At 37.7% G+C, this 12,832-nt stretch overlaps 1 protein-coding gene across 1 annotated transcript; it reads left to right on the top strand.

Moving 5' to 3' along the window:
* The first annotated feature begins 7,840 nt into the window (after positions 1–7,840).
* On the top strand, positions 7,841–8,826 carry LOC110675713. Its single transcript, XM_021841418.1, has 2 exons — positions 7,841–8,523; positions 8,587–8,826. Exons 1-2 carry the CDS (start codon positions 7,888–7,890, stop codon positions 8,803–8,805), a joined length of 855 nt encoding a protein of 284 aa, XP_021697110.1. The 5' UTR covers positions 7,841–7,887; the 3' UTR covers positions 8,806–8,826.
* The last annotated feature ends 4,006 nt before the right edge of the window (positions 8,827–12,832 follow it).

Below are 12,832 nucleotides of genomic sequence, written 5' to 3'. Positions count from 1 at the left end.
AGAGAACTTGTCCATCTCTGACAACTGTTCATTTCGGTGGATAAGACTCCTGAACATGTCACGGTATGTGACCCAGTCGCGAATACGGCCTCCAAAGCTGGGTAGACGAATTTCAGGAAGCTTTACTCGAGATACCGCACTAGGCAACACGGGAGCTGGTTGTTCACCGGACGTTGAAGGCCTACTCGAAGAAGCTAGCAATTTCTGCAATGCTGCTTTCAACTCGCAGAACGTATCCTCGACAGTTTCAATCAATTTGGCACTCTCGTTTTGTCGCTTCTCGATTAAAGCTGTTAGGAGTTCAGCCTTTTCATCGGGATCATCCTTTGATTCGGACACAAGTTTTTCGTCAGCTTCCTCCAAGAGCACATCAATCCTCCGACGGACTACGTAAAACTTTTGCATCGCATTCTCCAACATATCCAGTCTAGCATCCACTTGATCGAGATGCCTTTCCGGCTTATACTTGGAAATAAACTTCCGCATTCCGTCGACGGTGTTGCGAAGCTGGCGTTCCTGCTTCGTTAAATCTTTCAGTTCACTGGTCATTTTCACCCTTTTTTCACGCTGCATTAACTAATATTGCCAAATAAATGGAAACACTTTCACTGATAAATGGTTCAATGTCACTTGCACAGTGTAATTGATTGATTGCACAACCAACTACTATTTCAAACTAGCACTAATTCCTCTCACTGTGTACTAGAAGAATCCACCCACGACGCGCGATTCAACTCGACGTCCCACGTACGACAGAAGACAGACGAAATAGGTTGACTGCAGCGAGGGGAACCGACCAAGCGAAAAAACAAGCTTTAGAAATCCGGCAGAAATCAAGACCAACCGTCAATCGGGAAACCCAATTCAAGGATCAGCTCTAAGTTCGCATGCAAAGGAAAACAGGCCAAAATGGATTCCTCCTTACCATCTAATCTTTATTTATCTCACCCATCTATTCACAGATCAGTGACCCTCATGCTTGGCGTCACTACAGACCACATGCACACATGCCACCCTACTTCCCTTTAGTCTGGTCCTTGGGAGCCAGTTTCGTCTCGATCCTACACGTTCCTGCTGCCTGGCTGCTCCACTGGTAATCCACAATCAGCTATTCCCTCTCACGGAGCGATCAATCTGCTTGCCCCTGGACGCCGTCGATTTTTCTTTCTTCGATGCACTTCTTGGCGCGAATCTACAATGCCGGCGCACACAATATGCACTGACCGCAATGGCGGTAACGATTGTTCGACACTATTGTGCGCACTACTGTCCGCAGTTTCTCGCACTGAACTTTGGCCACCGGTCGACGGATCCGGCTCGAAGGACCAAATTTAATGTTCACTATCCGGACCGTCACGCGGAGAACACTTCGGACACGTTGGGCACTTTCGTTCTTCGAGACTTAGAAACGCGCACTTTAACTGAAGACGAACAACCGTTTATTGAAACTCCGATTGAGTAAAACGAAAATTTATTGCTCGGTAGTCTTTGCTTCGACAAACTCTATTCGATGCGAACTCGCGCGCTGCGCAATTATAACTAACTACTGCCTCGATATCGACAATGATACCGAGGGTGAGTGGTGAGTTTCACCATAATACAATCGGAACGATCGCTTCTATCGCTCTATCGGTTAGCAGTGATAAGAAAGGGAATCTAATTGGCGGGTGATAAAGCGAGACCACAACAGTTAACAATTTGTGGAACTTAAGCGTGCTGCCAGAAGGGTCGAAAATATTGCGCGCGAACAAAATGCTTAAGAAAAATCCTACAGTGAGCTCCATTTGAATTGACATTTCTTTTCAACTGCGTACATCGATCAAAGAAAAATGCTTTTCTTGAGCATTTCTTGCAAGAAATTTCCCACGCATCGAGATAGGCGATTACGTTTGGACGTTTCAGGAATTTTAATACCAATTATTGCGGAAATTCTTTCCAAGTATTCATTAAAAATACCACTAGAGTTTTCCTCAAGTATTTCATTCCACAAAACAAAAAAACTTGTCTAAACCCAATGCATAAAAAAGTCGTGAGATTTCTTCAGGAATATCTACAAAGATTCTTTCATAAATTACTCCAGAGATTCCTGTTTTTTCTTAAGCGGTTACGATAGAACTACATTCCATTTATCCAGGAATTCCTTTTTTTAAGAGCACTTCCACAGTTATTTACTGAGAGCTTTCTTGGCCAAAGTTTCCATTTTCGCATTCGTTTATCGTGTGCCAGGTACGATTATACTCTATGCCCAGGGAAGTCAAGGAAATTTCCATTACGAAAAGATCCTGGACTGACCGGGAATCGAACTCAGACACTTTGAGCATGGTTTTGCTTTGTAGCCACAGACTCTAACCACTCGGCTAAGGAAGGCCACAAAATCTATTATGGAACTTGAAAGCTTTATGCCAAGGATTTGCCGAGTTATCTTAAAAAGAATTCATACAGTTATTTTCAGAAGAATACGTCAAAGAGATTGATAAATGAAAGCCTCACATTTTACACAATAATTGAACGATCTTGAATTCCTCTGGATCCTTTTCTTCCGATTCTTCTTAGAAACTTCTTCGATAGCAGCTTTAGGTTTTATATTTTCCAGAAATCGTTTCTCGAAGTACCTAGAATGTCACTAACGAAAAGTCAGCGAAATCTGGAGGAAGTTTTTGGAATGCATCTTTGTAAAACTTTCAGTATTTTTGTTTTCAAAATACAAAAAATTTGCTTCATTATTCGTTTTAAAATTTCTACCACAAGACTTACTGAGAATTTTATTGGGATAGATTGGGATTTCTCCAAGTATTCATCTCAAAAGGCACCTTCTGAAACTCTTTTCAAAGTTTTTTGGAGAAATGGCACCTTCTAGAATTCCTCTGCCTATTATCTCATGCATTCTTCCTTGAGTTACACACGGAATTACATCATAGGGATTTTTCCCCTAAAAAATCCCTTTTTCCTGACATATTTCTAGAAATCCTTTATGCAATACAACCTCAGACTTATGAAAAGAAAAACAATCAGAAATACCTATGAGAATTCCCGTATGAACTCTTTAGGGCTTTTCTACATAAATTTCACTAATTTTCCTTCGAGAAGTTTTACAGAATTTACAACAAACTCAATTCTTCATGATCACTGTTGGAAATTTCACTAGACTTAGCGAAGCATTCCCAAAGCAATTGTTCCAGGAAGTTCTGGCAGGAACCTTTTGAGAAAATATTGTCTAAGGCAAGGGTTTTCTGAGAAAATGCTCAGAAAGAAAGAGAAATCTTCAAAGAAGTATGCACATTACAAACAAAAATTACAATTTGTTTAAGAATATATCTTGTATGTTCTTTGAGCAGTCCATCCCGCATTATTCAGGGAACTACTCCAAGTATTACATAAAAATAACCTATGGCGATCCCTGCAAAAAATCCAGAGATCCATCAGAGTTGTCTCCAAGAATTTAATCTAATAATTCTTCTTGGAGTTTTCTTAAGGGCATCTTAAAAAGTTCACTGCTAATTATTATACATAATTCGTAAACATTCAAGGGATTAATGAGAGAGCACCTTGAGGTTGTACCATTTGTTTTCATACAGGAATTACATCTGAAACATATCGCATCTATTTGTCTAAACGTTAATTCTGTGGAAAATCACAAAAAAAAGTCTAGAATTTCTCAACATATTGCATCTTGGATTCAACAAGTGATATGAGAAAAAAAATCCTGTAGAAACCCTGCGAGTAAATTCTGCAAGAATGCCTGAAATATTGGAAAGAATTTATTGTTACTATTTTTGATTCTTGGTGTTTAGTTTAAATGATTTCTAGTAGGTCGAAATATTAGTTTAGGAAATAGTAAAAGAATTTTTAGAATGTTTTTCATAGCTATGTTTGAGAGATAGCTTTTGATAATATTCTTATATAAATATCATAAGAATCGAAATAAAACTCGTCAAGAAAAGGATTAATGGAACGATCTTCGATAAAATTCTTGTAAAAATTATGGCAAAATTCCAGAAAACTTACCAGGAGTAATGTATTGCAAAATATCTGGAGGATGTCCTTAGAAAAATGTTAAATGAAATTTAAAATAATTCGTTGATGGAATCTTGAATCAATTCCTGAAAAAAATCACGTATATATCAGGTATCAGGTATCAGAACGTCGGCTCAGGCGGCACGTTCTCCATCAGTTGGGAGATTTGTGCCTCGCACTTCACAGCCATTTTCATCACTTACCCGATTGGAAAAGGAAAAAGGAAATGGGGTAAGGAAAAGGGGGAGGGGTAAGGGAGGATTTGTTTCAAACAAACACCCCAAAGGGATATTTGAATGAATAAGTTTTATGAAGAAATAAACTTAAATTCAAGTTGGAATAATTTGTTCAATTCTTCATAAAATTTAGATGAACGAACTTCTGCACCCCCGAAGGGATACTGAAACATTCATTAAACAATTCTCAAGATCTGCAAATACATTGAAGACTTGGGAATATGAGTCCTAAAGAATTATTTTTTCGAAGGAACACGAACAGAAACTTTCTGAAAACCGTAGTTTATCAGAAAATTCTGTTTTTTAAGAAGGTTTAACGAGTCATCACATATGCTGAAAAAGAAAAGTTTATTTCCTTTTTCAGTCGGTGTGACTTTATTAATCCTCCAAAAGTTTGCCTTTATCATTGGATTCTGGAAAACAAGTCTGTTCAGAACATCGTTCTGATTTAATCCTTCATTTGCATTCCACGGAATGTTCAAGCAAATTCCATTTTGATGAAGGTTGTATGGTTCAATGGTGAACTTGTAATCATTAGGCGCCTTATCATTAATCGCCATCAAACTCTGTCTCAACCAGTCATGGCTTTCTTGGTTTTCTGGAGAAAACCAAATTTTGCCATATCTTAGTCCAGACCCGTAGAATGATGGGATTGACGAACCAGGCGGCATTTGATAAAGGAGGACGCCTAAGTCCCTAAATAGTTCATCCTTCAAAGCGTTATTAAAAAAGCCTTTTTCAAGTCTAATTTGCAAACGCAATGAAGAACGTAAACCACTTGTTTCTCCAGAAAGAGAAGCATTTCCGGCCAAAGCGGCCTTACGGTTTTGCTTCTTCCTCTGGTTTTTAGCATAGTTCTTGCCTTTGCCGGCAAGAGAAGAATTACCACCATTATTTGTGGTCGTCGTTGGCTTTGCACCTGAAAGTCCTAGTACAGCATTTTTATTTTCTCCATAAGCATGTCCAGAAAATGCTCCTGAAGAAGAATTAGAATGCTGCATAGCACTATCAGTACCAGTGTTACCTGAATGCTCAGCCATTTTGTTGTAGATACGGTTTCTGTTGCGAAGCAAGAAAAAAAAACGAACTGCAATCGACGACGTCCAAAGCCAAAAAGAAGGATCATCTGAATTCAGATTGCTTCTAAAGCTTTGTACGATAATTGGTGATCACCAATACATTGACTTTAGGTGACCATAACGCAAAATCAAGGAGTGAATACACAATAGTTCACAGTTCGCAAATACAGTGATACTTCTCTGGCGCACATACTGCTATACCCCTGAGAGACACCCCGAATCTCACGAAAGTTCACAAATTGTACTTCACTCTAGTACACCATGGTAGATGAAAATTAATAAGCAACACGATCGCAACGCATGCTTGTATTGAAAATTATGTCATTCTAGTGCCAAATAGATTTTTGAATATATCAAAATTTAACTTCTGAAGCTATATTTATACGTTAAATACAACGTCAGAAGTAGTGCAATGCATGGCATAACTGATGTGTAATCAGGCGCACTATTTCCAAAGTTATGTTCCTGTATAGAAATAGCTCCACAAGTCGAAAAAATGAAAATAAAACGAAAATTTATTTAGTACTAGAACGACCATATTCATATCCTTATTTCCACTCAATACTGCACAGAGACAAGTAGATCGGAAATATATTAATGCAGCGAGCCATGAACAAAATGCAGACCACGATATAGTACCCCAGGCGCACGTATCGATCTGTATCAATACATGCCTTAGTGGGATACGATCATATACTGGCATTGTGTTGATGGTATACGCTGCGCCCTATCACTCTTTCGCGTTAGCAAAAAAAGAAAAAAGATAATAAATGCAATACAAACTAAAAGCTTGTATTGCGATTATCAAAACCAACAACACCATGCATAAATTTGCGCTCAAACAGACAGTGTAACACTAGTATTAACTATCAAGTGAGACACAAACATATGCATTGTGTCCCGGTCCAAAAAGTTCTCCTATTTACGAATTGCGTACACCAATACGATATACAATTGTAAATTGAAGCAACATTGTATGGGATGAGATCCATGCGAAAATTGAGCGTACCTGACAACTTACCGTTGATCTAGTACTTCATTACAAGCTTCTTTTTGGAGCATTTGAATATTTTCTACCCCACATTCTGCGTGTTCACATGAAAACCATGAGAGTGAGAATGTATAAAATGAAAATATTAAATTCCGCATAATGGTGCATATAGCAGTTATGGTCCTAACTATAAGCATGAAACCGCAATGCGGAGTTAAAGTTGAAACCATGGCAAAGGTTTGTTTACCTACCTTGAAATGGCAGAAAGACGTGAGCTCTCAGATTCTCATTGAACGAGTAACTCGACAGGTACTCACCACTCTTGATAAATAAGAATATGGTAGTAAGCTAACAACATACACACAGTACTACACTATACACTCATATGTATGCGAAATTTGGACAACAAATCAATTGATCTGATCTCCAGAAGAACGAGGAACATAAATTAATAAATTTCCTTTTAAACCGAATTAACGCACTACACTACACATTATTTGCATGCACTGTAAACTATTATTCCGTTATTCAGCACCCAAGGTGCGCTGTTTCGCGAAAGCGTCGAGATAATAATAAATTATACGAGCCATCGCGCTGGCGTCCACTACCCGTAAACACCTCTACACCAGTTTAGTAGGTCGAAATATTAGTTTAGGAAATAGTAAAAGAATTTTTAGAATGTTTTTCATAGCTATGTTTGAGAGATAGCTTTTGATAATATTCTTATATAAATATCATAAGAATCGAAATAAAACTCGTCAAGAAAAGGATTAATGGAACGATCTTCGATAAAATTCTTGTAAAAATTATGGCAAAATTCCAGAAAACTTACCAGGAGTAATGTATTGCAAAATATCTGGAGGATGTCCTTAGAAAAATGTTAAATGAAATTTAAAATAATTCGTTGATGGAATCTTGAATCAATTCCTGAAAAAAATCACGTATATAAGAGAACGGTCCCAACAAATTACGTATTGACAATTCGAGTGACAATTAGAAGTTCGTCAGTTTAAACTTCGACGAAGTTCGGCGTCGGCATTCTAATTTAGTGCTTCACCGACGCATAGGAAATGCCTTTGTCGGCGTAGCACTTCGGTAAAATGCCGACGCCGAACTTTTGTTGGCGATTTTTCATTTTTCTTATGAACTTCGGTCTTAAGTTAATCTGAATGGACAATATTATGTGAATACTTTTTTTCTGAAAAATAAAATAAAACCCCTAATAGCACATTAAGATAAGGTATTCTTTTGATGAAAGTAATAAAACAAGTCTTGGAAAAACTACATTTTTCCCTACCATTGTGCATTGCCAGAAGTATCTTCTTAAATCAATACCTTACGAATTATTGGTATTTTTCTTTCTCAGAAATCACTGTGTCATCCAATTTGAAAGTGGTCTTCTACATAATTGTAGCGGGCACTCAAAATATCTGGCACTAGAAAAGTGATGAGACTGTGGCCGCTCTAATATGTATAAATCTAGATGCCACATGAATATCTATCCATCAAAGTAGGTTACAGTTTTTTAACAGTTATCGATCAACACTAAAATCAATAAAAACAAAAAATGGCTTCTAAAATTCCAATCAAAATACAGAAACTAAACAAAAAGCCTGACAAAAAAGCAAAACCATCGAAACCTGCTAAAACGGTTAAATCTGCCTCCCGATTATGGTGCTACTTTAGCAAACGACAACCAGAAGCAACCGATATGCTAGATGAAAAGATGAGGAAGAACCTTCACCAGCCTGGTCAAATCCCAACCTATCTAGGAGAACGAAGTCAAACTTTTATCAAAGAGAAGGAATCGAAAAGTTCATCAGAAAATTTGCTGCCGGTCATTGTTCCCGGGTCAAGCACAGAATTGAAAATCGGCGATTCTCATGACTTCGATGAAGGTGTCAAAACTCCTAACTCAGAGAAAGTCCTACAGAAGTCGGTTCAGTGTGGTGATGGAAGTTCACAAGCCCATGCTATTCAATCTGTTCTTGATAAATTTTCCGCTGAACACCAGAAAGATCTTGAAAGATGTGCAGATTCTCGGAAACAACTTGAGCAGCAGCTCGAGGAGCTCAAGCAGATGATTCATAAGCAAACGGTTACAACACATCCTTCCGGAGATATTCAGAGTGACAGTTTGCTTCCATACTTGAATATGTTTCTACAATGCATCTCCTCTAATGGTATGAATGGTTCTCCCAAGGTAATTTTGCCAACAATTTGAGTGTAATTTAATATAGTTAACGTTTTTATGCATTCTTCTCAGAACGACCGTTATCATCAAAAACTGGAAGAAGAGGTTCAAAATCTGCTTTCTACCATTGGACACTTGGATTTCAAGAGTGCTCAGTATCGAAACTTGATTCATACTAGGAAAGCTCAGATGGTACGATATAGGAAACAAGTCGAACAATTGCAATTCCACGCACGGAAATGCCGTGAACAGAACAAATTCCTGAAACAAAAGTTAAAAAATTTGAAATAGACGAAACTCAAAGAAAACTAATTATGCTTGCATTCTGAGTTATTGCTGACTTAAATTAGAAGATTAATATTTCTCACTACCAGTGATAACATTCCGATGGACGACGACGTAAGAGTGTTGTACAAACTGATTACCGAACATTTCCCCCCGAGGTATACGTAAGCACAGGTAGAGGAGAAATAGAGCTACTTTCTTCTAGCAAATTATCACCAGCAGCCAGCAAGTTTCAGGTTACTCGTTCAAGTTTTATCTTTGCGAGTCGGAGCCGCGGTAAGAGCTAACCGGGGCGATTATACGATAGGGAGCGGTCGGTCGATGATGGTCTGCTTCCTTCAGGGCTCCTACTCCTCTTGGTAGAGTAGCATACCATTTTCAATGTACATTATGATAAACAAAAAAAAGGATCTCTTTTGAGCTTGGATCCAGGTTTCAAATAAGATTCAGTAATAACTGCTAAATATGTATGTTATTAGTTGTGAAAAAACTAAACAGCACGTCCTCTTAGCTACCGTTTTGTCTCAAATTCCGAACAGACTCATATTCCGAACACTCGGTTTTTGTATGGACCAATGCAAGAGTTCACTAATTTGACATTTGGGCGGTGCCAAATTCACTAGTTTCCATGGTCACGTAAATAACACGGCACCGCTCAAACGTCAAATAATGAACTCGTCCATAGGTCCATTGCGATTTGGTTGAAATGTTTCGCTGAAATATGTCACTAAATTACAAGGAAATGGCAGTCAATTGCAATTAAATTTTAACGTCTCCATTATAATTTATACCGCGGGAGTAGTTATGATTCTCTAGTTTGAGACCAGTAGAACAAGCTCAGATAAATTTATTTGCGAAATAATTCATTTGAATTCGATTTATTCGTGCTGTTCGGAATTTGAATCAAGGTGTTCGGAATATGAGACAGAATGAACACAGTGTTCGGCACTTGAATCAAAATGTTGTTCCATACTTTTGCGTAAAAACAATACTAAAATTAATCAAATATATGAGTCAAAACGGTATTTAAAGAATGAGCATTCCAATTCAAAATATTTTCAAAACAAATTTGAATCCATAACAGAAACGGTATCCAATAACAATTTTATTAGTCAATTTAACACCTACTTTGACTGCTTCAACCATAGTCGTGGTTTTGAACATTCCATCGATCGTTTGATTCAATTGTTCAGTAAAACATCAAAATCAGAGCGAGACATGTTACTAGAAGTTGGTACATTTTCTGTTAGTGAAGAGACGGAATTTTAATTACCCGCGGCGACATAAGCATGGGTATGTTCAAGGTATATTGAAAAAAGGTACAGCAATCTAAGCAGTCAGTGGATGCGGGAAGTGGTAAACAGTGGGGAGTGGAAAATGACAGCTGGCTAGTCGGTGAGCTGGCTAATTTGTTGATGTGATTTTCCCTTCTAGTAGTTGCCTGTGGTAGCTATCGTTACCATAGGATTGTTTATTATTGATCATAGTACTTTGGTGATGAGAAGAAAATCTCAAAACATTTGCAAGTAAGTTCTTTGATAATTGGTATTATCTCTTATATAATTCTACTTTTGCTATTTTCAGACTAAGAATAAACTCCATACAGTAAAAAAAATCTCAGTTTAGAGTTGCTTCTTTCCAGTGGACCGATCATGATAACCGCATGGGTAATTAAATGGAAGCTGTACCCGTAGGTATGCGGCGGTGGAGGGAGTTCACCGCAATTTTACGGTCTGGCGTACCATCGGCTGATCAATGGAATTTCAAGGATGAGGAGAGTTATGAAATAATTGATACTACCAATAACTAACCATTATTCTTATTTTTAGCAAACGAAACTGATCATAAGAGATGGATGGTAATGTAACACGACTTAACCGATGGAACTGTCGAGGGCGCTAGCTCTCTCTCTAAACAGATGCTGGTCATACACGAAAGTTGATTCACTGTAAAATGGAATGAAAGCATAGCTAATCCTGAATATATTTCTATTTTTCAGAAATTGTGTTTAACTAAATAGACTTTTACCTGTAATACATATGTGGCTCAAAAAATGCAATTCAATTTTGAATGAAGCTTGTTTGATTCATTAACATTCCGATTGTCGCGGTGTTGGGGCTCATCCGCATATTTCTTAACGTTGAAAATGAACTTTTTTAATACCCGCCTATACCCTTGTAACGCTTTTTGTATGATAGTTCTACAGTTTTTGTATGAGCAGTACTGCCCTGAATCGCAAGTCAGTCCCATCTGTAAAAAGTAGGCATTGAGAAAATGGCCTGTGAAGTTATCAAACTCGATTTCCATGCGAATATTCAAAAAATTCCAGAGGATTGTAACATGTTCACATCTTGATTAAACTTTCACAACTTGCTTTTCACTACGATATCTTTCCGAGAAAAATATAAAGATGATCAAAACAAGTTACATGTTTGTGTTTCACGTTGCAAAAGTTTGTAGTGGGACTGATATTCGGTTACTTTTCATTATGGGACAATTTGACTTGCTGGTTTTTCCTTTTTTTCCGAACAAATCATATTATTTCATTAGTGCAGCTGAAAGGGCATTGGAAGAGATGTTGAAAACTGAACACAAATCAATTCTGACGAAAATGCATATGGGACTGACTTGCAATTCACGGCAGAGTACAAACTTGAGGACACCCACCCACTCCCTTCAGCGTTATGAAATATGTGAAAGGCATTCGAAATCGGTTCTGTGAACAGATGTCAAAGTTCGTCAGCCTTCGGGCGATGTCGTACATACTTGTTGGTTACCTAGAAAGAAGAAATGATAAATACAGTTAGACAGTTTTGAGACTCGAAACTAAACGAACTTAATTTCATTATGTCGGACTATTCCCTAAGCAAGTACTTCAAAGTGGCTACGAGAAAAAAAAAGTGACTTATTTTGAAAAGTGTAAAAATCGGCCATTACTCTCGATGCACCTCCAATCAGACTGATAGCAGATCCGATTCACGACAAACGCTTGCTGCTGGGTGTGGAAGTTCCAGTGCGCTTTTATTTTTATTTGGTAGGATTTTCATCGTAAGTAGAAACCTTCCTGGGGTAAGTGGAGTGATTTCCAGTTTTCCAACGTGGTTAGTCATTTTGATTGATAACGTGTGGTATTTTTCCACAGTACCATTGGTGAGACAGTGATTTTTTCTATTGAAGCATTATTAAGTAAACAATAGGGTGGACCCAACCCCAACAATTAATTGTTGAATATAAAACATTTTTCTATTCAATAGTTTTGCTTCAAATTATTAAAAGAATTTTATTTTGTAAAACGGCATCCTTATTGTGGTTGAGATAATCGTGCAGTGATTTTACCGCAATTTTTCTGGAGAGTTCCTCTGGTTCATGCGGCGTGAAGGATTCCGTTCAAATTTCGGCTGATTCGGTCGGTTGTGCCCTTCACAGGTGCGACTGTGGAACGTGACCTGTATCGATATCACTTCACCAGGGCTAGTGGACAGCTGCGTTTTCGAACCGGGGTTTTGTGACGATAACGGTTACGACAAAAGTCGTTGCTGAGAAGTACAAAAAGGATTTTGTCAGTAAAACAGGCATTTTCTATTTTTTGTTAAGCGACTGAGCACAATAGTTTCCCTTATTATCAAAAATTTACCATTGATTTGATACAATATGTTCCTTGTTTTCATTTTTTCTTATTTTTCTTCTTCTGTTGGCTGGATCACTGATAACCACTGATAAATTGAACATTTTTTAAACCTTTTTTCTATTTTGCTACAAACTAAAATTGGAAACTTTTGGTACAAAAACTATATTTTATTCAGTGTTTTAAAATGAGTACAAATAATGGTTGCACAATGGAACAGTTTCGTAAGGGTACCAGTTTCAGTGCCTGGAACGCTCGTTTGAAATTCGAGGACATCGTCTTTCGATCCATATTTAAAAACTTCCAAAAAGCTTCAGTAACTATTGCTCTGTTATAATCGAAAAAGAGCAAGAGGGGAGAAAATATCTCATTGTTACATAGGTCCATGCGTAAAGTGCAGCGAGATAT

The sequence above is a fragment of the Aedes aegypti genome, chromosome 2 (assembly GCF_002204515.2).
Source record: "Aedes aegypti strain LVP_AGWG chromosome 2, AaegL5.0 Primary Assembly, whole genome shotgun sequence".
In the NCBI taxonomy this organism is placed as follows: domain Eukaryota; kingdom Metazoa; phylum Arthropoda; class Insecta; order Diptera; family Culicidae; genus Aedes; species Aedes aegypti.
Note: the sequence above shows the minus strand (reverse complement) of the source record. Positions and strands in the feature narration are given on the sequence as shown.